At 32.0% G+C, this 27774-nt stretch overlaps 2 protein-coding genes and 1 pseudogene across 3 annotated transcripts in view; 2 read left to right on the top strand and 1 right to left on the bottom strand.

The window, feature by feature from the left end:
* Positions 1-15402, bottom strand: part of LOC136416104 (putative phosphatidate phosphatase) — a 32390-nt gene extending 16988 nt beyond the window's left edge. For both annotated transcript variants that reach the window (XM_066401119.1, XM_066401118.1), the window contains exons 1-2: positions 15115-15402; positions 7896-8047 (exon numbers count right to left, since the gene is read on the bottom strand). In XM_066401119.1, coding sequence (XP_066257216.1) covers positions 7896-8047; positions 15115-15223 — 261 coding nt within the window. In that variant the 5' untranslated portion in view covers positions 15224-15402. The remainder of the gene's footprint in view (positions 1-7895; positions 8048-15114) is intronic.
* Positions 1-23088, top strand: part of LOC136416041 (activating signal cointegrator 1) — a 44601-nt gene extending 21513 nt beyond the window's left edge. The window contains exon 10 of the mRNA XM_066401017.1: positions 23074-23088. The gene's annotated coding sequence lies outside the window, so the exon portion shown is untranslated. The remainder of the gene's footprint in view (positions 1-23073) is intronic.
* Positions 23089-26174: 3086 nt separating this feature from the next.
* LOC136416328 (tigger transposable element-derived protein 4-like) lies at positions 26175-27433 on the top strand (annotated as a pseudogene).
* The last annotated feature ends 341 nt before the right edge of the window (positions 27434-27774 follow it).

Here is a 27774-nt window from a genome sequence, read left to right as displayed (position 1 = left end):
CAGTTATCTGATTTTTTGGTTGATTATATCACAAATGAAAGCTTTGATGACAATTTAAGTAAGCTAATTACCGCAAAAAGTAATGGTGATAACCCGATATCATAGAAAATATAGAACTTATGTTCCATATATGATGTATGAATATAGATACATAAAAAAATTGTTGTATTAAACATTGTCAAAAGTCATAGGTATATTTTGTCCTGATACTGAGTCGTCTATTTAAAACGTTTTAATTTTCTTGTGCATAAAATCACACTTTAAAGCTTCTTAAATCGAATATACTTTTTTTGTTAAAATTCTTCAGCTTGTAAAATTATATAACTCACGATTATATATCTTCAACACAGTTATACGTTTTAAGCATCCCTTGGACCTTACGGAAATTTGTTATTAAACTTTTAATTTATTAAACTATTAAATGGTTTTTTGTAGTGCATGATGAAGTAAAAAAGGATGAAAAAACAAAATCATATGGATTTTAACACTGAGTGCTTTTATTTATCTATAATATTGCCTGCGGATATATCGTTCAAATGTTGTGAAAGGCATAACTAAATGCCTTAAACAGTACCTAATCGGTATTCCAGCCTGATTGTGCTTTGTAAGTTAACACATGGGCGTGAAATGTTTCATAAAAAGTACCGAAAAGCCATTACATGTTTATATGGCGCCACTTGAGTGGAAAAGGCCACTTCTTGCTTCTGAGGTCAAAATATGTCCGATTTGAGTCGAAACGGTCTGGACCCCTTTAAAATATCGTAATGGTATGTTTATCTAAAGGTTTAAGCCAAGTTAAAATAATCGCCTTAACGGCTTAACCGGTGTTATTTTAGGTGTCATTATTCATTCCGATGTCATAACAATTACTTAATGCCTCGTTAAGGACGCAATTGACGGCATGCAAATTGGGCATATGTGGAATGTGATAATTTGTTGCTATTCTGATTGTTTTCCTGTTTAATTCCCTTTGATCGCAATGAAATGCGATATATCATGAGTACTACTAAGGAAATGTGAATTTGTATAAATAACGGTAAGAGTGCCTATAAACTCACACGATAATAGAAGTACTGATACTAATACATACATCGACATACAATACATATTTGCATTGTTGTGTTTAACTTTTCTCGTGTTTTTCACGCAAACAATAGCATTGTAGACTAGAAGTAATAAATAAATAATAGGGATTTGCAAAAGCGGTACATGATTTAATTTGATCAGGTCATCAAAATGGAGGGAACAAAGTGAACAATAAATAAATAACTTCAATAGGTGAATGACATGACTATGATAAAACATGCATAAACTTTAAAGTGCTTAATTCAGTGGATACAGGAGAACTGCAATATAATGAAAAGGGAATTAGTAAAAAGACTATAGGATCTTTCACTGGAAGGATCTAATGCCAAGGAGTTTCAGATGTCGGCAGATAATAAAATGGAGTATTTTCCATTTCAGGTTTTTTACTTTTTTACTTAAACTAAAAATCAATGCTAGCAGCTAAATGATACTTTCAATTAACCCAACAATTTTTTTTAAATATAAATAGCTTGTTTTTTAGGTGCAGAGTATCTATCAAAATTTAAGATTTTTTTCTATTTTTTAATATATCCGAAAACGGGCAAACTAAAGTACAAATAGGGCATTTTTTTACATTATTTTCGTAGATATCTCGAAAATGGTTAGTGGTTGGTAGAATTGAATAGGGAATGAAACTTTTTGAAAATGGATAGTCAGTGGAGCACCACACAAAAGTTCTGGAAGGTAAAAAGAGTTGGCCACAAAAAAGTATCACTCTGAGGATTTTAGAACCATTTTGACATAACAAAATATTTAGACCATTGAAAGTATCCCACAATAAAAATTTTAGTAAATTATTTTAAAAACAATATGAGGTAAGTTGGAAATGCAAAAAATCTTAAAATTTGAAATATTGTACACAGAAACCTATAGCCTCTTTCACTAGGTGCTCTTGACCACTAGAAATGGCCAAGCGCCCTTTGGATGTGGATCCTAAATATTTAATGGGGGGTTTTTGGATATACAGTTTTAGGAACATTCAATTATTAAAGACATGTTCAACATCACGAAAATGCGTGAATGTGTGCACGAAAATGAATCGAAATAACCTCTATCGGAAATATTACAGAATAATGGTAAAAAAAATGTTTCTTGTTTCTCATTTGAATATATCACGAACTAGTTATTTTGTTTGAATAGTTACTACCTCGGTTTTTTGTTTTCAATTTTTAATTCACAACGCCCCATGTGTTTTTGCTTTACGTCCTTAATGAACTGGTTGAAAACCATCGATTCAGTAAATGAGCCCTTTTGTATATTTCACAGTTATATTTGAAGGCATTTTACATTATAAAAATTTCAATCCTGATTTAAAAAATGTGAGTAACAGCACATTAAATCTATAACCTTGTAATACATAAATATAATAAAACATAAACTTGAAATACCCATTTACACTTTCCTTATGGTCGTTGACCTCGTTAAGAAATTGTCGACTAATATTTACTAGGCTAATCCGGCTTTTGATATAAAACAATAAAAGCAGTTAATAACCGTATGATTTAATCGCCTATGGTATAACAATAATTGAAATAAAATTCTAGGAATAATTTGTATACCGTGGCTAACGTAGGTTTTAAAGTAGTCTCAGCGCTGGACATGATAACTAATGTGGTGCACGTAATTTAGTTCAGGTGCTAATTGTTAGTACCTGTTTTACGTTATTAATAATTAGTTCATTATAGGTGTATTATAATCTGGTTGTTGTCATAGGTAGGTCTGGCAAACCACCAATTATTATTATTTTTTAGAGTATTTTGTGAATAGTTACTTTTTGTCAAATTAGTTTATTTAAGTAGTTGTCAAGATTAAAAAAAAAGAGTTCCTTACAACATTCGCGATCATCAACATCTTTTAACCACACAAGGACACTAAGCTACGAGCTTAATTTTAGTTTTATAATAAAAAACGTGTGATATTCCCAGGGTTTGTTTAGAAGTAGCAGTATCAACAAAACCTTTGGTAATACCTTTAAAAACTTAAAAGGAAAAAGCCGACGGGGTTGTTTGACTTCAACCCCTAAATCCCAGAGATTTACCTGCTCTTAATATATTTCGAGCCGTATACAATATGACAAGCAAGCCTCCACCCACGGTAAAAATCGCGCCTTTGATGTCTCACTTCCAAATTTAACGTGCTGTAAAGTGCTTAGAACTGTTCCAAGAACTTTCATGAATGACTGTGGCAGATAAATCTGTCTCAGAGGCGAAGTTATTATAATAACTCACTGTGACAAAATTAGAATTTTCGAAAATTTCGCTTTTATTTTGAGGGTCATTACCGAGAGAGGTTGGTGACCAATATAAGCATTGACCTTCAGCGTAGAACGGCTGAGTTTAACAGTAGTAAGTAATACTATATAAATGTATACTACTGGCCAAATCAGTAAAATAATGCTAATTTCCATCCCAAATTTCAAGATAAGACGCATTGAAAAGGCAAAAGCATATTCCAATTCACATCTCAAGATTATATTTGATTTTTCAATTTGGGTCAATGAGGATGATTGCATAAATTGGTCACCTGTAACTTGATACTTCTACTACCAGGAAAGATCGACAAATGTGGACGAAAAGAGGACGAGAAAAGAGAATTTTGATGGAAGACGAGAGGAGACGAAATTTGTCAATAATACCCTTTTGAAACATCCTTTCGATGTTGATTAATCGAGACAACATTTGCGCTTCTCAGGATAAACATTAATCTGACTTTGGATAAAATTCTGATGGAAAAAGCATTACTACTTTGCACACCCCTACTAATTTTGACAGGCACTGAAATTAACTTATAACTTACAGGATAATTTACTTTCAAGTTAGAGCCACATTAACGACGAGGGCAAATTTATCTTCTGCCGGTTAATAGACCCTTGGCAACCAACTAGACAGAACTCATTAAACATTCGCTAAAGAAGAGCCACATAACAATGTAAAACCTATTACAAACATTCCCTAATTGTCTTCATGCATATTTATTACATACGAAGATTTATCCAGTGTAGTTTATAAGCAATTTAAACAGACTTCTTTATTATTTTTTTACTGAGATGTTTGTGCCAATAATCGTAATGAGAATGAGCTATTGCAATTAGTTGGGACGTGCATGACTGGAAAACATTAAGAGAAAAAGTGTTTTAGGGAATGGAGTTGTTTACCCCCCTATGGTTTTAAATGAGGTCGTAGTTATTAGTCTGAGTTTAAATTGTGGAATATCAAGGTTGCTACAATAAAAAATGCTCCACAAGCAAAAGTCCTATAATATTAACAGATAAAGTCGATTGCTTGTGTTTACTTTAATAAAGGGATTATTATGGTAATTGGACACTCTTATCTGCCGCAAGAGCTTTTCGGTATCGATTTTTCTAAAATATATCAACGATTTAAATATTATTATGTGATAACAGCAATATATTATACTTTTCCTTTTGTTTCTGAAAACTAAACCGTCACTCAATTTGTGGTGACACATAAATACCAGATAATAATTTTTATAAAATAACATATCTCGATGTGTTCCGAAAAAATGAAATGAAGATCATAAATGTTCAATAAATAATCTAAAAGATTTAAAAAGTGCAAATAAACATGGGCGGATGAAGTTCCTACATATGAATAAATTTGAAGAATGAAATGTTAGATACGTTTTGATTCTGTTTGCATTTGTAATTCAAATGTTATTGTATTATTAAAAGGGTGAGGCATTAGAAAATATCGAAAGTTGTCGCTTCTATTTAAAAACAAAAATATCGCCCAGCATTTTCTTTGCAAATCACTCTGTATAATGGGGTTTTAGTGAAAAAAACGTCTTTCTAGAAATCAAAATTGACGTGTTCCCGCGTTTTTTTCTACATCATATCAAGAAAGTCATAAATACAGGTTTGACTTTTTCCTTGGGACAAATTGTATATGAAAAAAAAATTCGAAAATTCAATGAATTGTAAACATACTCACAGAAAACATTTAAAAAATGGAAAAATGAAAGTGTTGGGTATATGGACATTATTTGACATGCATTGATTAATCGAACCTATTAGGCTATTAGGCAGTCGCCTGAATTATTCATCATTTCATGTTTATAAACACTTAACCATCTTTGTTACATTTACCTCAAGTTTATGCCCATAACAACTAAAATTATTCATAGCAATTAAGTATTTCATGCATGACTGGGACACATTGTACCATAAAAACTTAAAGCTCCACTTAAGGGTTATGTAATGCGATTTTTTTGCTGCTTACATTAAAACCCATCCTAGAACATCTAATTGGATTAGAACACTTTGAAACCAGACACCCTACGCTTATGCAGGTTCTATTTTAATTCATGTGCGAAAATACATATACTTTTTATACAATCTGCAACCAAGTAAATTGTGCACTCATTCATCTATCTTTGTCTCTTAAAGTGTTTCGAGTTCCGTCATGAGGAATTCTTAGCAGAGCACGTGTTCGAATTGGAATGATATGTTTTAGTAAATAACTAAACGAAGAAATATTGTAGAAGGTAGAATGTCTTCTTACTGTCTTTAAGCACGTTTTATCGTGGGTGTGTGTAATGTAAGAATAATTGCTACTACTACAGTATTGTTGAAGAATTTCAATTATTAACTTTTCCACTCAACAGAGGTGACCTTATAAATAAGTCATTCGGTTACATATTCAAGGTTTCAATCGAATTCGGTATTTCATGGATAAATCATTTCAGTCTTTCTTTAACAGTGACGCAAAAACAATCTTGGAAAATCATCGTGAATCTCATAGACAGGTCGGATAGACCTAAGGATCATTTTCTTTTAGACGTATTCAAGGCTCAACATGTACTTTTCCAAGTCTGCAAGATTAAGTACTATAACAGTCTACAAAGACGTTTTCATTAAAGTGCATTGGAGTTGGTTTATTTTTCAGTACATTTTTACGTTTTGGTCATTTTTCTTTTCATTCAATTTTTCTCAAGGATGGATTTATAACAAGTTTCAACTAAGTCTCCGAAATTGCGTCTTCAATCCTAAACATATTTTGTATTTGTTTTCAACGGATTTTTCAGTAGTAATATGTCTTTCATGAGATTTATCGTCTGATGCGTTATTTTTAACGGTTTAGCAAGGTTCATTAAGTTGTAGTATTTAAGACTTGAAAAGCTCCATCTGGATCTCCTGTACTTAATTATAAATGTTCTGAATGCAAGACACCGATTAATCTCATTGCAGTCATCAAGTCCTTTTTTTTTCTTCAAAATTTACCATTCACCAACCAATTTTTCCTATATCTTTAAACATGGGATTTTTATGTATGATCCTTTAAAATTTGTGTAGTTGATACTACCGAAGGTCTAGTATTTTGAATCAAAACTACATTTATAAAGCTTAATGATATTCTTCCAGAAGAAGATACATAGATTTAAGCCAAATTTCAAAAACGCCAGCACCACAATCTAGCAACATAGTGATTGTTTTTAGTAGTAAGTGGCAAAACAGTTCCAGAGTCGGATACTTTCAACTACAAAAGCTTCGATTTTAATATCAAAAATACTCAGAGAACGCCAAATTCATTTGTCTAGGAAGGGTACATTTAAAATAATCGATCTGAGACAGCGCAAAAAGTGTTACGATTGCCCTATATTCTGCAATTTAGTGGAAAAGTCTGAGTTTTGAAAATAAAGCCATTGCTGGAAATTCAAGGATCTGAGTTATTAACAAAAGAACGGTTTTGAAAGTTCAGGATAAAAAGACTGGATCTGTGGAATAGTTCAATTAGAATTGACCACTGTTTTTTTAGTTTAGCACAAGAAGAGTTTTTCACCAAGAAGATATTTTTAACCGCTAAATATCAAAGTGAAAAATGCTTCGGATGCGTACAAAAAAAAAAGAATATACGCTTATCTCAGAACACAGGAAACGCAGATAACTTCAAAAAGGTTCGCTAGAGAATAAATTCTTTTTTTGCTTTTTGAAATTAAAGCCCAAACCATTGAACCTTTCCATTTGCTTTAAATACACCTCACAGCTGCCTGAGAACCTTCTCTTTTTGGCTGCAAAATCCAGAAAATTGAATCAAACGTATAAAATATGTGCATATACCCACTGAATATCAAGGCAAAACAGGTTTGAAAGCAGAATGCAGCCATAAATAACATTTATATGGACACATATGCAAGCAAATACAGCCGGATTACGAGCAAATCTGAAAGATAGAGATTACTGTTTGAGTAGGCCAAATGCAGTGGGAGGAAAACTAATAAAATTAAGTTAAAATTTCTTATTATTAATATTGCATTATTTTCTCCAAACTTATGGAGCAGAGATAGTGAATGAAACAAATATTACTAAAAAAATGTTATATCAACTGTTTCTTGTTTTTGAAGCGGTTCGCATTATTTTCTCCCACTGCATGCAAGACCTTAACCAACAACCTGCATTGTGATTGCGACCACGATTTTCAATCGTACATCTATGTCATGGTCTGTGAGTTATTCCGATTCGATCATTAGAAATGGCAGACATATAACATCTTATGGTTTATCATTTTTGAAGCCAGCACGAATCAATAGAAGGAGTTGAAAACCTGCAATTTTGCAGTCAAATTCAAAACCATCAAAGCGCAAAAGACTAATTATTGTACCTTTGAACTTTTGCCAGAAATTTTTACTACTTGAAAGTTTTTGAAATTTAAGAAAAAATTCGTAAAGTTGCATTTAGGTCAACTATACTCATCCACTTCTTCATTCTCATCTATATTATATGTTTTTTCTGGTAAATTTAAACCAAAACTAATACCACAACCACTAATTTTTAAGAGTAATTTTGCGCTTACCGTAATAATATTCAGTCCAAAACCCGTAATGTACAGAGTCCAACTTGGCACTGTGGAGTCATGATAAGGATGTCGTATGTTCTCATCATCGCAGAAGAAGCCCCTGTGGAACGGATTTCCCCAGAGGAACAGGAACAATATGGGCCACCCCACTGAAATCAATATACAACCATGAATAAATATGTGTGTCACGTGCAATTGGGCAGGGACTATAAATTTCGTGTGCACCCATTTAGCATTTTCACACGCAGTTAATGGTACAACTTCATAGAATTGGCGATTTATGGTTTATGTGGTGAGGTAAAAGTCCTGTATTAGAGGATGTTTTGTGTTTAGTTGCCTCCACAAGAGAAATTTCAATAAACAAGCTTTGAAAATAGATGTTTTCATTGTAAAAATTTAAAATACATACAATCTACAAAATGATTTGTGCTTCTCACAAATGGGCGTGAGTAATATACTACTTTTGCGGGTGCATGTTGATAATAAAGAGCAACTTTCTCAAAAATAGTACAAAATATCGATTGAAGCAAGATATACCTTTTTGTAGAAAAATTATGAAAAAATGAAGCTATAAAAGGAAATACTGATTTTGTTAACTCACTAAAAATGAATAAGCTTAAATGAAACATTTTTATTTTCCTTGTATAAAGAAGACTTATGAAACATCTGTTTACATATGAAAAAGAGCACGACTGAGTTTTTTAAACCACCCAACTTTCATTGTTACCATAAAAATTATTGAAAGTTACAGCAAAAATGTTTTTTTAACTTCTTACTTTGAGAGCAAATAGGCTAGGATTTTTTATATGAAGTACTAGCATTATTTTAGCTTTCTCTATAACTTCTAGGATTTACGACATGACCTTTTCGGACACCTTGTATGTTCCTCAATATTGCACATTTTGAGCATTTACTGACATTTTTTGCATCTCATATTCATGCCAACCTCTCACAGCTTTTTTTCATTTGCATGAATTTTTTCATGTATTTGTGTATTCTCAAGAACGTTTCCAATTCCTTAACTTGTGCAACTCATTTCGGTGACCTATTTCCCATCATTATCTCGTGAATATCATCTTTTGCAGCGAAAATTTAAAGACCTTGAAAAACCAGACTATGGAAAGATTATCATGGAGCTTTAAGGAACTTAAGGGCTGTTTAGTGCTCGTAGGAAAACGATATTTTATCTATTTCAATCAACAATACGTTGGTATGTATTCTAAATTAGATAATCACAACTTTCACTTCAGTTGTGGTTTCTATTCGTGCTTGAGTGATTCCGTGCAGAAATATTCACTTTGTGCCCAACACCATCCGCCTTCATAACCGTTAGATTGTTATTGAACTTTGAAACAAAATAAAAATAGATGTTAGCTAAAGAACGTAAGATTTATTTCTGTATTGACGATGACGTTGAATAAGGCGCGAACGGAGGCTGGAAGATAAATAAATCGTGGCTAATGCATAAATTGACTTAGGTCAAGTAACGTATTATGGTGCATATGATGGGTAAGCTGACAAATGTGTTGCCAATCTGAGGTTAACGCAAATAAATCTTTGGCTTTACTGGTTAAGGAAGTGTTAACGTGTTTAAAGGCAGGAGTCAACAGCTCCGAATTTTTCTCTGAAAATGCACAAATCAGTCAGCAATACAGTATTTTAAGGATGAATTTGAGTGCGCTTAAGACAGGTTCAGCGAAATATTAATTAGGTTCTTAAATAGAACAATTCAGGTTAGTCCAGATTGGTATCGCATTCGAGGTGGTACTAGGGTTTAATGTTCCAATTTGGTTAAATTTCCTTCATTATTTTGATTTGCGGTTCGTTAACGCAAATTTTGAACGAGCTTAAATTATCATGTGCCACAAGCAACCTCTTCTTTAACTAAGTAACCACAAGAAACCTGTTCTTTAACTTACAAGCTTAATTTGACTTAATTTTTAATTCACAAACTTGTGGTCATATTCTTGGTTTCTGTGAAAACTATCTTGACGTTAAACTTAACAGAACATTAATAATTTGACCCTAGCATCTTAATTCTATTGAGACTTCTGGTTCTTTTTCTCTTTTGCTTTTGGCCAACGAAAAACTTATCCGTTGTACCGGTTTCGAAACTAGTTTGCATTTAACGGTTATAATGGGCGACTGTCCCATTCCTTAAATTAAAATATACTTATGCGAGGATTAAGAGACTTTTTGTTGACTTAATGTGTATTAATTGGTATCAGCCTAATGGCATTGGTTAACTGCTATAATTAGATTTGCGATAATAAATGAAAAGTTCAAAATTATTAGACAAGTATGTATGGTCAGCAATTATAGTGTAGGTTTACGTTCTCTCAATGTGCCATCACCATATTATAAGCTGAACTTTAATCTTGATTGAGCAAGTATTTTCTTGAAATCAGGTTCTGTGTTAATCGGAAAAATCATAATCCCATTCTAAAAGTCAAATGCCGCACCAAATGATTCCATGCGGAAATTATTAAAATTCTTCGCCATTTTCATAAAGGAGTGCTTCTTCTAGGTTTATAACATGCAGGCCTATTAAATATTAGCCCGTATTCCTCTGGTACGAGAGCTAATGTTTGTTCAACTCTTTGAGGAACTCCTACCCTAAGTAACAAAGTAGAGTTCAACAACTTCTTAATCTCATTGAAGTTAGAAAAATTAGCCCCAGTAGTAAAAGTAAAAATTGAATAAAATGTTACCATTTTTACTGAAGAGTCTCATCTAATTATTAACTTATAACATTGATTGGTCTAAAATTGTCAAGATTAGTAAATTGTTAAAACGTAGCCAGCATCAAATTAAAGAATTAACATTGTTACACTTAGATATTTAAAGGTTAATATCGAATATAAAAAAAGATTATCTAATTTCAGGGGTGGATTAATGAAAAGAATTATATTACCCAAATATTTTAAATTGCTTGTTTCCGTTCCGTTGACGGAGCTTTAATTTTATATTCTCAGTACAATATCAAAATTTATATGGCAGAAAACAAAAGTTCAATAATAGAGGACCACTCATCAATCGACCACTGATTAAAAGGATAAGGCTGGAATTATATAGAACCATATCGGTAATTCACAGCGGTAAATGTAATTTGCTTGCATGTGTTGTTATAGAAAAAAATTACGTTTGTGTTAGATGGGGGTAATCCCGGCCTAACGCTACAAGAGAAAAGTAGAGAGTTATGGAATGAACGATTAGTTGTACTCAATTCTCAATTTTTGTTTTTAATATTAATTTTACACTTTAATGTAGCCAAATAACTTTAACATCAAATTTGTATTTTTTAATGGTTTTAGCCTGAAATGGGCTTTAACCTTGAAGATAACTAAAAAAGTGATGTTAATGATATCTCGAAAAATGATACATTGGATTTTTTTAAAACTTGGCCTTGTAAAACTTACAAATGTGTAACAAGAAAGTATTCTTTGCTTCTTGATGTTCTATGAAATGACTTCAAACATAAATAAATACTAAATTCCAAAAAAAACTTAGGTTAGGTCAAATCACGTAACTTTTTATGCACGTCACGGGCTTCACATCGGCTATGATGCCACATCTTTTTAAAATTAATATGTAGTAGGAACTGGTCAGATATTGGTGCAACGTACTATCAGTATATAGCAATACTTAACAGTACTGTTAGATACAGAGCAAATAATTATCATACCAATGAACAAAAAAGCTTTAAAATTAAAAAAAAGTTAATTATATCTAAATATCATCAAATTAAGCGGCAACCGTGCAAAGAAATAGGGTTATGTTTAGATATTCAAATATATTTTTATTCTTTTTTAGCATATTAAATTTATATGACTTGTCACTTTACGCAAAACGACTCTCAATTGTTACATTTTGTGCCGTGAATAAAAAGTTACTTGATTTGAACCATAGGCATTCAGTGCTGTTTCGCTTTCTCATGTTCTTGCAAAAAACCGTTACCTTTGTTCAAAAGTAAGTAATCTTTGCCTTGAACCCTTTTTTTTATAATATAGTCTTGCTCTATAGTGTTTTAGTTAAAAGTTAGCAAATGTGCATAACATTTTCGCACTCGTAAATCATAGCATTTTTCCTACGAACGCATGAGTGTTAACTCTGATGTCTTCTACAAGTGCAATTAAATATAATTGTGAGGTGAAATCTGAACACGCATACATGTGATAAAAAGTTTTATAGCACGCATATCAATGTTAAACATCTCCTTATAAAAATGTTTGCTTCTGATACACATCTCTTTGATCAGTGAGGTGAAAGGTGTCATCGCACGCGCGCGGTAAAGAGCTTCTCTCAATTTGCAAATGGCTGCGATAAAGCCGGTTTATCGGAAGTTTGTTGGGAAAAATTTATAAATCGGTTATTTCAGAATACAAAGGAGGCTCGAAATTGAATTTAAAAAATCCAAAACCGAATCTAAAAAATTCAAATTGGTGGGGGTTGCAGGAAAGCAAAACGTCGTATTTTAGATAGCCGGGGAAAACTAAAAACATTTTACGTAAACATTTGCTTTTTTTAATATTGCCGGATGCAGTTGCGGTTTTCCAAATTTTAAAACAGTTTCGTTACGTTTTAAAATAAGCAAGTTTCTCCTACTGAATCGTCAACTTTATATCTCTTACGGTTTCCAATTTATATGAAAATAATAAACGTAGTAATAGACGTTTTTCAGTTCTAGATACTAACTGCAGCTATTTAACGCAGAGCACAACAGAAATCTTTTTGTGCTTGGTCTCGCTATAGACCATTGGATGGCCCATTACAGTGGGCAGGTGGTACATTTCCGCACAATACTCTTTTCATCGAAAATATGACAAAACTATCATTACACATTTCACATGAAAATACCTAATATGTTAGGGTTGTCATACAAAAAGTCATTCCAAAAAGGTGTTTATCAACATTAGGCAACTTTTTGCAAAGCGTTTGGTATAAGAATTTCATGCCCTTAGATGCAAAGTCTGTAATGATGTTTTTGTGACATTATCCTTTACTTGACAGTAGAGATAAATGTTTAAAATGTTCCACTATATACCATTCTTTTCGACCTCTTTCTCGAGCCATTTGTCAGTGACATTTACACCAGAAATCAGGAACCGCATGGATCCCGTTTAGACGACAAATCTGCACTTTATTATCCCTATATTCCCCCATTTTAATTACATGAGAGGATAATCGCCCACACACGAACATTGAACAGGTTAATGTTAACAAACATTAATCGATAATGGCGCTAATAGGTATATTCAGGTTCTCTTGTGTTCATATCATACAGTTAATAACAGTATCGATTTGGCCGTCGCTACACAGTGAGTCAAAACCAAACGCTCACTAAACAAAAATACATTTTTTGAATGGACAAAATGTGTGAAACACCAAATGATTTCAACCAAAATAAAAAGCAATGTTTTTAAGAGTGTTAGGATTGTATTTTAAGAAAAAAACAAAATACTAGAATACATTCATTTGTTTAAAAAGTACAAACGAAAAACTAATAACAACTCAAATTTCGTGGCCAAAGCAAAACTTGCCCAGATAAAATATTTTTCAAACTTTCAATTGCTGTGTTATCATTTTTTAAACTTGTTTACATTATTCGTCAAAAATACAATTTAAGGAATTTTGATTGTAAAATAAATCAAAATGGGTCGTCAACGTGGGCTATCTATTAATGAAAAAAACATACATTTTTACACATTTTCAAAATAGAAAATCTTTACGAAAAATATCAGAAATAGTCTTAAGAAGTTATTCTACTGTTAGAAGTGTAGTGCAAAGGTACAGAACGGGAAATGAAATAAAAAAAACAAGTGCAAAAAGGCTCATAATAAAACGTTTTCCGAAGCTGAAGAACGTTATATTGAGCAAGAAATACAAAAAGAAGTTTTTTTAGGTGCTCCCAAAGTTAGAAAAATGGTTCGAGAACATTTTAAGAAAACCGTAATGGCACAAACTACCCGTAATGTTTTACGTAGAGCAAAGATTCACGTTAGAAGGGCCAGAAACAAATCACTTAATATGCATAATCAAAGAATATGTTTGCAATTTGCCTGGGAGCACCGATGTAAGGATTTCGAGGGTTTGGAAAAATGTTTTATTTACGGACGAAAGCAACTATAACGTCTTTGGCTTCGATGGTAAGGTTTGCGTATGGTGAGAAGCTAAATAAAGAGTTGCAACTAAAAAATCTACGGCCAAAAGTAAAACACTGAGGGAGGATTCGTTATGGTTTGGGGGAGTTTTTCAACAGCAGAACTTGGTAAACTTTATTTTATAGAGAGCAAAATGGATCAAAACGTTTATTTAGACTTCATAAAAAAATATTCCAGAAAGTGTTCAAAAATTAGGATTAACACATAGGTGGCAATTTCATCAAGGCAATGACCCAAAGCATGCCACTTACAAAATTAAGTCTTAGTTATTGTATAATAGCCCTCACTTTATAAATCGCCCACCATAAAGTCCCGATATGAATCCCATTGAGAACTTACATAAAACTATCTTGATCGAAAAGTACAACACAAAACTTCAAATAAAATGGAATTAAACGTGTACTTGCAGGTGAATGAAACAAAATTGATTCATCATATTAAGAAAAGTTGATTAAATCAATGCTTTCAAGATTACATGTAATTATAAAAAACAAAGGTTTGAATACCAAATATGTATTAACTTGACACTTTGTGCAAAAATGTGATATTCACGTTGCGAGTGAGTTTTGCTTTTGCCACAAAATTTGACTTGTTATTAATTTTTCGTTTGTCTTTTTAAGCAAATGAATATATTCTAGTATTTTGTCCTTGTTTGTAAAATACAATACTTATACTCTTAAAAACATCGTTTTTATTTTGTTTGAAATCGTTTGGTATACTTTGTCCATTCAAAAAATGTATTTTTGTTTGGCGAACGAGTTTGATTTTAACTCACTGCATACCTCCTTGTTAATGTATAGCAAAAATATCAACAAAATCTTATTTGTTCGCAATAATAATAAACACACAGGTATTAAACAACAAAACATGACGTTCCAAAATATTTATTCACACGTAGCAGTCAATCAGGCAATTGGTTAAATCGGCTTCTGTAAATTGATTACGCAATTAATGAGTAAACAAACAAAATGAACTCTGAAAAGGATGCGCAAACATTGAACAGCTGATTCTGGGCATGCATCAATTTCCTGCAACAAACCGAAATCAAATCTTACCCAACTGCAGCAACAGGATGTCAACCACGACTTTCCTCAGGGGTACGACGATCGCCTCATTCGCCATATCATTTGACCGTTCTGGCACTACAAAGTCATTATTTACCATTTAAGCACCTATCAAATCAAACACGGTAAAAATTTGCGGCAGTTGTGTGCGATCCACAGCCTGCTATTGCTAATCGAAGAAATACGAGTGCGATACGCAAGCGTGCAGTTGCGCTACTGAACGCACGAGCGAAACCTACAAACAACTGAACAGCGGTGCGCTGACTGTCGAGTATTTGAATCTCGAACTTTTACCGCTGACATCAGAATGGTTTCACCTGAGTCACCCGGGATGGGAATTTCCTTAATACGGAGTGAACGAAAAATGTAGGTGAAGAAATGAGAAATACAGATATGGGCCGGCTAGATTAACTTGCGGTCGCGGTAGCCCAGTTATGGCAAACGTTATTTAGAATTGATAAAAATTACGCATATCCATTTCGATAAGTAATGCCATTAAAGAATAAGTTACCGACTAAGAGCTATGAGAAGTTAAGAACTTATGTTAGGTTACAGCATACAGGGTGATTCAGAGTCGTGGTGCCAAAAGCCTAGGGGGTATTCATCTCAACAAAATATGAAAAAAGGGTCATATGAACATGAGCCCGGAAATGCTTCGTTTCCGAGACAGGGTGTTAAAGTTTAAGAAAAAATTGAGTTTTTCATTAATAGCTGAAAAACGCTTGAGCCGATTTGAAAGAATCTACTAAAAATAGCACATTTTAGTCTCTTGACTTTTTTCCGCATCTCGCTTAGTTTTCGAGAAAAAAAATGCAATACCATACTTCGACACGTCTCTGAACTTGAGAAGGAAAAGTAAAAAAACATCAAAAGAACTGATTGGGATAGATACGGAAAAAAGTCAAGAGACTAAAATGTACTATTTTTAGTAGATTCTTTCAAATCCGCTGAAGCGTTTTTAAGCTATTAACGAAAAACTCAATTTTTTCTTAAAGTTTAACACCCTGTATCTCGGAAATGAATAATTTCCGGACTCATGTTCATATGAACTTTTTTTCATACTTTGTTAAGATGAATACCCCCTAGGCTTTTGACACCACAACTCTGAATCACCCTGTATAATCAAAGGGGGATTATGGATCAAAGAAACGATAACTAAATTTTCTAGTAATGTTTTCAAATCAAGAATAGATACCGGTGGATGTTTACTAAAGTATAAAATTACCATGATGATCAACAAGCTGAATCTTACTCTTTAACAATAGGATACCTACATATAACCACATGCCAAACGTATAGCTGCGTATACAGCGATAAAAGAAGACATAATGCAGTAGATTACCTTTGTTGACAGGCATATTTTTTAAATCCCATCGTCAAATAGATAAGTGCAGACAATTTTCCTCGATAAATCCCCTACTAAATTCTTGTATGCCTGATTAAAATGCCTTGAAGTCCGTCATATAAGACATGTATAAGACCCATTTTCGTTGTTGTCAAGCTGGTTGATAATACTATTTAAGAAACAGGTGGTTATAAAATCCAGTTTTTGTCAATGGCATTGTTAAAGAGATTCAGTGGCGTACCTGGCGAGACTTTTAGGTTTTATTAAAAAGATGATTTGACTAACGTTAACTAAAAAGAATTTATTGCAGACACTTATGGTACATACATATCTCATTATTATTTATGCAGATTTTTTCCATTTTTACGTCAGCTTTCTTCAATTTTTTTCCCAATAAAACCTCCTTATACAAGGTATCTCTGAACCATAAATTCAACTACATATTCTAACTTCCAAAATATAGTGAACACTTCATATAAACATATGTATATCAGAAGCCGCTTCGCTTTTGATGTACAAGGTGAAAGGTTGACTGAGGATGGTTTTTATTAATATTTTCGAAACGTTTCGAAATAAATTAATGAAGTTTTGTACTTTATTATAACTTTTTGTGCTCTTTTTGCGTTTCTATGAAGAAATTACCACAATTTTTCCGAGGGGGGATGGGTTTTGTCAGAGACGAGTAATACAGGGGGGATAGTGCTTAAAAAGTACCTAAACTTTTTTGTACTTAACTTTATTGACAACTTTATAGGAAAAATATTAAACTTGAAAATTTTTTCCTAAAAAGGTACTCTTGTTGAAAGTCGAAATCTCCAATAGTTTTCGAGCAAATTGAGATTTAACAAATCAGTGGATGATATGTTTTGTTAAATAAATATCATGTTCTATACTTCTATGGTTGAAAATTGAGTTCAAATAGCCTCAATCATCGTGCCCCATCATATTATGGTAGACGTGTTTTTGGATTTTTTCATTGCCGGCATCATTTTCAAGACATTGGCATTTATACTTTTAAAAAACCCACCTTGTATGTATGTTTAGAAGATGCTTGCTATAGTAATATTGTAAAACAAATAAAAATTTCAGTGGCATTTAACATTTACATAGGAGATTCCGTGGAACGTAAAAAAGTTATGATCCTCGTTATATTAAACTTTGTATTTTATATTCTGAAATCTTGGAAGAAATCAGTCAAATGTACCTGCCAAGAAAGTTCTGTTATGTCACCCAACCTTTGCATACAAAAGAAAGAAAAAAACAGTGGACATTTCAACCTCTATGAAATGCACCTTCAGAACTTGAACTCCACAAAGAAAATTTTATTTAATCTTTTAGTTATCGCCATTCGGTATAATTGTTATAAGCCAACGAATAATGTCATTAAGAGCCTCTTTGTAAGTAAAGCGGTACTAGCATATATGAGAGTACTTAAGCAATATGAGCCGTCAACGAGAGATGTTTTAGTTGAGGCGGTATTTTAATGACCGAATATGCCTATACAGATTGTCCCATATAAGCTATTTCGATAATTATATTAACGCGTGAAGGCATAGTGTTTTTTAGAGACAGCCTGTATAATAACCAATATAGGAAGTTGGACGAATGGTACTCATTCTTAAGTGTATGATTTGTGTACACTTATTATGTATGTACATACTGTGGGGCCTGCATAAAATCGACTCCCTACATTATGTATGTATTTTGTATAAGTGTACACATACGCGACAACATGAAATTTATTACCTACTTACTTATCAGGAGCTTTTTTATTTAACGCCTGCTTTTGTCATAATGATGTTGTATAACGGTTGATGTTGTATGTTGTAAAAAGCTATGTTTCATTATCCTGTTTCTGTAAATCATTTTGTTGTTATTGTTATGAGAGTGTTCCAAATAAAGGCCTTCCATATCTCAATTTGTAAAGGAATGTGAAAAATACAGTAATAATCATTATCGATAATTGTCATTATCATATTCAATTCTGAACCATAAAATAATTCAACTTCTGGTTTATAATCCCATTAAAAATGATATATTATTGTCCAACTGAAGGACCAAGCAGATTAAACTTGACGATATACCTTCTTTGTACTTGACCCTTTTAAGGGGCCCCCGTTTACGATCGCCACCAATCTCAGCTTCTTTTGGCCGGTTTAAGTCCCGGAATGTAATTCGAAACCTTCAATTTAACTACCGTGAACATTTTCCCTTTATATCTTCCTCTACCAGTGGTGTAGCAAATGGTTTATAACAGTAGCCAGTTTGTAAACAAAATGGACAGAAGTTGCAGTTAATTATACGCTCCCAAAACTGCAGTTAAAATATTATTTCCACCAATTTTGAATAAAATTTCCTGATTTTCCTCAAGTGCAATGATTCAACCTTCTAATTAAATTTGTAAACCGTCTGTAAAACTAAACCCTAAATCTACAAAAGGAATGTTTTCCAGTTATCAGTGATTTATGTATCAACGTAAAAAACGGACAGGTCCCCATTTAAAAAAAAAAAGTTGATGATAGTATTGAAAAATCGAAACGTCGTATCTCCGAAAAACTATTTTCGTGTTGTAGCACGGAAAAAAGTACTTTAGGAAAGTGTTCCCCATTTTCAAGTTTCTCTGTAATTTAAGGCAGAAAAAAACAAAATAAAATAGCAAATTTTGTTTTTTTCCGGATATCGCCGGAAGTAATTGGGTTTTTTTAATTAAAAAGGAAAAGTATTCCTCTCATAAAGACACAACTTTACCCCCTTTTAACTAACTCTGTATCTCCTACGGTTTCCGAGATCCCCATGTTGAGAGTCGAATATGGGACACTCTGTACCTATATTATTTACAGAATAAAAAATTATTTAAACATCCTGTAGAATGGAAATTGTTTTATAAGGTCTGTTACTCCATGTTTTACCCCTTAGCACCGTATATTCTGTACTGTGTACTAATGCTTCTAGAACATCTTGCGTAAAGTTAGTTTATTAATTTCCAATGAGACCTTCCGGTTATTCAAGAATGCAGAGGTGCACAGAAGGAAAACCCTTCTGAGATCGACAGTCACTCTGCAGAATTTATTACAGAATTCTAAGTAAAAATGTAAAGAAGTCACCAAGTAAAAAATATTACTGTTCTGAGTCATACATTATTTAAAAAATTATGATTTCTGACTAAACTACACAAAATTCGAAAAAAACAGAAGTTTTTTTTTTCAAAAAAGTTTAATCCATTAAAAATAATATAATTTGCTTAATAATTTAAAGAGCTAAAAAAAATTCGAAAAATTTCTTTTATTAATAGTTAAAAAATTACTCTTTTTATAATCGATTTTCATAAAACTTATGATGGTTAAAGATCCGTATAATATGATTATTATTTACAATTTTCATTCCATTATTTTGATCAGAAAAAAATATATTTAAAAAAATATCCAAACGATAGTACTGGTGCTCGGTCGGACTAATGATTATAGGAACTTTTTTTTACTATTTTTAGCTCTATACTTACTTTTTTAAATTTGGTACCAACTTTTCCAAACACCCTGTTTACATACATAATGTTTAGAATATGCTTGCTGTAGCAAGACTTTAACGTCAATAAAAATTCAGTGGTGTTTAATAGAAGGTAAGAAAATGATATTTTATTATGAGTTAGAAAAATGCATTTCAAATATAAAATACATGATAATGCTTATTGTTAGACTCTGAAAACATAAGCAATAAATTAAACTCAGTTACTTTCTTCAGTTAAATAGATTTTATTTGTAAACAACTTTATAAGAAAATCGTTCCTGTATTGGAAAAGCTGGTAACATTTATAGCAGAAATCGACTTGCAACTTGCACAACATGATCATTTTATGCTCGTATAATATGCTCATTTCCATGGGCTTACGGGAAATATGTATTTTTACTGCAGCTAACTTTTTCAGCTTCGTATAATGAAAAGTCAATTTCAAAACTATTAATTAAATTATAATTTTTCATAAGCTAAAAACTGTCTATGAAAAAGTTGAAAGAGAAATTTCTCAAGGTTTGAGAATATGAGTCTGTTTTTAACCCCAGGTTTTTAAGCTAAAAGTGGTTCGAATCACGAACGCCAATGAAAAACGATTAGACAGGTACCTAAAGAAAAAAAAGTTGTTTATAACCATCAGCCATTTAATGGTATTAACTGTAGACTGTAGTATTATCATCCACAGGTCAAAAATAAAGAACCTAATGGTTTATGGGCCCTAAAACTCTTTTTTATGAGACCCACAAGAATTTCGATTGGGTTTTATCGAGAAAAGGTATGTATTTGTAATTTCTTATCATTCTTTTCGTCCAACAAAGGATTTAAGACTTTCGCGCCCATTAAAGGTTAAAATTAAGGTCTAGCTCTGGTGGATCTTAAAAATTTTATTATAGTCAATTTGAAAGGTTTAATTACATTATGTTAATTAAATTAGTTTAAATTAAATTTAAACCGTAAATACAGGGTTATTCTAAAGTTGGAAAAGTTTTTATAGCAGTAAATAAAACTTCAAATCATCAGAGGGTGATTTACGTAGCCCGTTAGTTAGAAAATTTTGAAGAACTAAAAGATATTTTCACTAATCTAGTATTCTGCTATAGTAGGTCATATCCTGCCTTATGGGAATAGTTTCCCTAGTGCAGAGTTGCCAAGTCTATCTAAAACCAACCGTAAGATTAAAATTTCAAATAAAACACTATAAATTTTGATATTTTCGGAATCACCTCAAAATCCCAATCTTAGTATACGTCGATTTTCATATGATTTTGACATAGACATTTGAAATATGACGCTTTTTGCATTTTTGGGGGTCGTAACTTTTGAACCATTTGAGAAATATTTTCTAAACCTCTATCTTCACTTTACTCACAATAGCTTAAAAATGATTAGATTTAGACATAGTATACTTAATGGGAAAATACTTTAAATTTTACGAGGAATTTATTAATCCAACAATATTGTATTTTAAAATCGACTGCACTCCCATGCTTTTATTATACTCTGTATAAAAAAAACTATTTTCTGGTTCTAACGATACTAAACTTTATCATTTTTTCCCTAGCTATAACCATTTAACCTCTATCCACCGCCCATACACTATTGAGCAACCCTGTATACATATTTCGTTACAACATTTAAATCAGCCATTATTGATTCCGCAACCCTCCACATAAACTTCTCATGAGAGAATTTGTGCTTTCAGGTTACATTGCAATACGGTCGTTTGTTGCAAGTTATGGATAATGGGAATTAGGAACGTTGGCAGTAGCTGATGCTCCAAACTTTCGCATGTAAAGAGGAAGTATGCTGTTATGAAAATAGAAATAAGGATAAATGGAAATTCTCGGTTCTGCATTTTGTACTGCATTGCGTAAGTAAAAGTTTACACATAAATTAATATATGTATATTCCATAAACTTTAACATAATGGATGGTGCATTGAACGTTTAAATGAGATAAGATACGTAGATATATCAGATATCTGATACAAAAAGCTTGAAAGCTCTATTCCATTCTCTTTTCCATTCGTTGAATCACAGAGCATTCTAATCAAAATTAACCCTATATTGGAGATATTTAGTATGATTTCATTCAAACAAGGGGCGCGTTTTATTGATTTTAATTTGCCAACGCGTGAAACACCCACTTAGGACCTTACCCTTGCCGTTCACTGAGTCATGATAAGCTATTTGGTTTTTACTATGTGCAGTTTCTTTGAGATATTGATTAAATCTTGAAAATATATTATATTCTTCACACAATACAGATACTTAATAGTAACACTAAATATACAGGGTGTCTGTAAAAAGTCTTTACAACGCTATAGAACAGATTCTTCAAATAAACATTTAAAAATTTAGTCATATTTACTCTAGTCCAAAAGTTGATAACAGCACTAAAGGGGGTCAAAATCGAAAATTAAAAATCAATTTTTGTTAATATTTGCCGTACTGTATAACAACAAATCATGAATGTTAGTGTAGAGGAATTTTTCAAGACGCGGAATTCCTACCTGCTGATAAATTGCGCTTATCTAGTAGAGGACGCTACTTATAGTCCATAGCACGTATTTGATTGATCGAAACTTTTTTACTTCCCGGTATAAATGATTTTTTAATGCAGTAGTATATTTGGTCATCATTTTTAAGTAAAAAAGATATACCTTGTTGATGTTGTGAGGAGGAACCGTTTACGAGAAAAAATCATATAAGTAACGGCGCAACACCAATATTGTCTTAACAAATCTGTAATGAACTGACGAAATTTAATAAGAAAAGAAAACAATAACAATTTTAATATCAACCTAAAATGTGGTAGGCTGGTATAGCTTTATCAGAGAAAAAACGTCTGCTAGAGTAAGAGTTTATTCTAGTAAAGAGTATACTAGAGTAAATATGATTAAATCGTTTTGTTTTGATCCGAAGTATCTATGGTAGAGCGTTATAAAGACCTTTTACAGGCACCCTAGGTACTTATCATAAAATGTTCGGTCGGCCTTAGAACTGTGACCTAGTCAAGTGAAACCGTAACGCCGATAGAACCCGTAGAGACCTGTGTTCACAATGTGAGTCCGTCACATAAAAAGACAACTTATAAAGGGTGATCATTCAAAAAACCTTAGGTAGGCGTTGAAATATCAGAAGAATGTCTGAGTTTAATTCATCCACTGTTATTTATTTGTCGGCTGTTTAATGGGAAATGGCAAATGGCTTAATCAATGCCCTACGTTTACGGTTCACCGCCTACTGTGAGGTATTTTTAATGATCACCCGTTAACAGTAAATCAAATTACTGCTTTCATTACTTCAAGCGGCTGCACGAGGCAAGGGGTGCAGTTGAGTAGTCAAGGACGTTTTTGAGTAATTCGTTGAATAACTCTTCTGTGATAAATACAGTCTGTCTACTTAAGTTGGAATCGCATGGGAAACTTTTTTGTTATTAATTTTACAAAAAAAAATATTCCTCATAAAAAGTTCTGCAGTTTTAAACTTAAAATAAAATTATTAGATATCACATTTTTGGAATCGTATACCAACTTTTCTTAAAAATACGAATTTGTGTAAGACTATCTTTCCCTATAAGCAAAATAAATTATTGCTATGCATTAATTACTTAGGTAAATTACGCAATTGTTATGAAAACCTATTAAAAGACGAATAGTTATCATGTTTTCAATAAACCAGAGATAAATGTGCATTATTGAAATTAACAATAAAAAAAATGTCTAGAGCAAAATTAAATCTTTTAAAGAAAGCTGAAATAGGACTGCAAAGATGTGATGTCTAATTATTTAATTTTAGGTTTAAGATATGCAGATATTTTTATGAAGAATAACTTTTTTTCGTAAAATTAATTTAAAAAAGTTTACCATATGATTCTCACTTAAGTAGACACACTGCATATGTTCGATGAAGAATTTCAACAGATGCTTTGTTCCGGAGAGCATGGGCACAAGCACAGGTTTTTATTAAACATATAATACTTAAGGCATACATATTGTCTTAAAATTTCAGGAGGTATTGCACTGTGGTTTAATATTAATTTCTTTTTATTACCTAATTGTTCGAATATTTGGGATTCGATATCTAAGAAATGAAGAATGAAAAATGGGAAATTTATTTTAATTTATAAAATACTTAAATTTGGGGTGTGGAGAGCCACAGTGACAACAGATATTTGATGTTAAGCTTGAAGAAAAAGGTAAAAACAATTTCAAAATTTTAGGTCCACTTAGAAGGTCTTTATATATATATATATGCTTTAGAAAGGAAGTTTATTCATGTACATAATTAACGTGTACAGTCTGTAAGGAAGTTGCCCAGGATGCTGCTTTTTGCATTATGTTATGTTACTTAAATCTATAACTGGGATTTAAACTTTAAACGTTAATATCGATGAGCTGTTGTGCGCCATCTATTTGATCTCGGTAGAATCTGACTAATCGCGGCTTCGACGATACAGAATTCGATGAGGTGTTTAGTCTGTTAGCAGTCTCTCCACCTAGATGGCACAGTATCTTATAAGTTGTACTTTCAAAGCTTTGCCATTCTAAGGTATGTAATATAGTGAGCAAAATCAATTTAAACCTGCTAAAAATATGCTACAATTCGATGAATAGGATGCTAATTTAATTTAAATTTAAATTTAAATTAAATAGTTAAATTTGTATGTTTTTTGCATCATGTTAAAAATCGACTGGTTTGATGAAATCTCAATAATTAATTAGCCTAAAAACACTAAAAAACTGTTTTACATAATAACAAAAATATGTTACTGGTGCAAAACATAATTGACCAACTTGTAGCGTGGAAAAAGATATATATAATTGAACATAAATAACATCCGAAATTGCACATTTAAGATCATTTCTATCTGTGGAGCATAAGTGTTCCTTTTAATATATATATAATGTGGTTAATAACTATAGTACATATTTTGATTTTTATCTACAGTGTGTCTAAAAATTCATGGAACCACCCACATAACTCAGAAACCACTTACGCGATTTATTTCAAATTTAGGTCATTTGAATTTTTAAATTACGATTTTGTTTTGGTCAAGATTATTTTCTTTTGCCATTGACTACGTTTTTATATTAAAAAATAGGTGTCAATTTTAAGAAAATAATTATTAGGGTAATTTTAACATTAATTTTTTTTTCTATTGTATCAAAGAGCATCGCCAAAAAAAATCTGATGTACAATTTTATTGAAATAGTATCGACTGTCTTTGAAACATGAAATTTTATTAATATTGTAAAAGGTCCAAAAATCTTTTGGAGATGAAGAGAATTCTCTTTGGATATGCATTGCAAATTGACTCCATTTCAGGATGCTTGAAATTAAGCATTAAATCTTGCAACAATTTATTCAGAAAGTGTCAAAATGCCTTAGGAAACCTCAAAACTTTGTTGATGTCACTTTATTGCTCAAAAAATAGATATATAAATACTTATGCCAAAAATATCGCTCTATAAACAGTAACAATTAGATATCAACTACAATCCAATTTCTGAATCTTATCATCTATAAGTCTAAAAATTGGCATTTTTCTTTTTAATTTTCTTTACACGTTTTGCAGTCTAAAAGTGATTTCGAACACAGCGATACTAAACAATTGAACCTCCTTTATACTTACAATATAAAATCTTCAACTACGTTCGAAATTTCAATTAGTGTTACCTAAAATTCTTTTTGAATTTATTTACTGTTTTTTCTTTTCTTAGCAGTACTTCTCTTTTTCGTATAATTGTTGCACACAGGATGGAAATGTCTTACATGACGCAAGAATCCGGATTGCATAATTGAAATACAGTAGAACTTCCCTAACTTGAACTCCTTTAACTGGAAATATTCTCTAAATCGAATATTTGGAAATATAAAATTAAGTTTTTATAATCTCATTAAGTAATTTTACTTCCATAAGTCGAGTTTCGATAACTCGAATCGAAATTTAGCAGGCAACTAAGCCTAACTCAAATTTTTTGGAGAAATACCTACTATAGTTCGGGGATTTACCTACTGTATTTCAGGGATTTACTGATTTACGACGCCAAGTGGTAACAGATAAAACCTTATTTGGTTTTATAGTACGCAGTTGTAAACCAGTTGCAATAAAGGTGTGACATTTGAGGGACAAGGATTTTTGGACTGTATCGTATGTATTTTGTGCAGTTTATATAGTGTTACATTGTATTAAAATGGCGAAACGAAATTTCAAATGTTTAACACTTAAGGAAAAACTAAAATTAATTCCTGAGGTAGAACGGTGAGTGGTAACGGCGAAAAGAAAAAAAAAGACATTGCAAAGGAATTTGGGACTTTCCCCAACAAATTATCGACCATTTTAAAAAATAAAGATAAACTTTTACCACAACAAGGTGACCCTAATTTTAACTTCTACAAGCGAAAAATACTTACAACTTGCGTTAATAATGTTGTCGATGAAGCTATGTGTAAGTGGGACCCTACCGCACGTGCTAAAATCTTCCTCTCTCGCGAATCCTAATTAGAGAAAAAGCTAAAGAAGTTGCTGTGATTGTGAGTGTAACAAAAAAGCATGGATGACCAGTGAAACCTATGAGAAATGACTCAAAACGCTAGATAAAATGTTTGCTGCCCAAAAAAGGAAAGTTCTACTGTTTGTTGATAACTGTCTTGCACGCTCTAAAAATATAGACGCAAAACTAAAAAACATTAAATTGAAATATTTTTTCCCAGTTTAACCTCTGTTTTATAATTAATGGATCAGGTAATTATAAAAAGCTTAAGCAGCATTGCAAAAAACGAATCGTAATGAGAGTTTTAGCCTCTATGGAAGAACCAACTCCTACAACTGTGTCGCTACTTGACGCAATTAGAGGTCTAAGTAAAACATGGAATCCCCATGTAAAACAGGAAACAATAAATTATTTTAGGAATGCTATATTTGCTAAAGATAAATTAATACTGGATACTATTAAAAACTGGGCTGAAAAAGATAACCTTGCACTATCTGAATTAAAACAAATTTGGACATCAGACAGAACTGTAATGAACGCCGACGATGTTTCATTTGAAGGTTTCATTAATATTGACGATGGTGTATAAACAATGAAGATCCCTAACATACGAAGATATTTTAGAAAGCGTTATAGAATATCTTATTCCTAACCAAAAAGGTACACACATACATATGTAAGTTAAAGTAAAATCCAGCAACGTGAAAAACAAATATTTTTTATTGTGTCCGATTCGGAGGCGTATGATGATAATGAATGCGAGGTCGAAAGAACTGTTGCCTTATTCACATTTAACCAAGTGTATTCTGCTATTTAAACCCTAAGATTTTTTTCTTCGTCGAGAGAAAATGTTCCGAATGCCGTAAATGGATCGTTAAATGTAGTAGAAGATTTAATTGAAAAAGAGAAATGATCTTTATTTAAACAAACAAAAAAAAATTACCGATTTTTTCAAATAAGAATCTAGAACAACATACGTATGTATGCACATACTGTAGGTGATTGTTTTTTTGCAATAAAATGCGTATATACATGTGTACATGCTACATATATATGTAGATAATTTAGCGTATTTTTCTGTAATTTGAATTTTCTCTAACTCGAATTTAACTTTCTGAACCTGGGAGATTCGGGTTAGGCAAGTTCCACTGTATACTTACCTATTGTGAAACCGAACACATCTCTAAAAAAGTTCCAAGTTTTAAACCTGTAAAATGGTACACTTCAAATTAGTATGGATCACTTTTCTGCTCTTTTTTCATTTCATTTTTACATGTAACGCCCCTGTCCGAACTAAAGT

This window comes from Euwallacea similis, chromosome 22, assembly GCF_039881205.1.
Source record: "Euwallacea similis isolate ESF13 chromosome 22, ESF131.1, whole genome shotgun sequence".
Classification (NCBI taxonomy): Eukaryota; Metazoa; Arthropoda; class Insecta; order Coleoptera; family Curculionidae; genus Euwallacea; species Euwallacea similis.
This window is presented reverse-complemented; position numbering and strand designations above follow the sequence as displayed.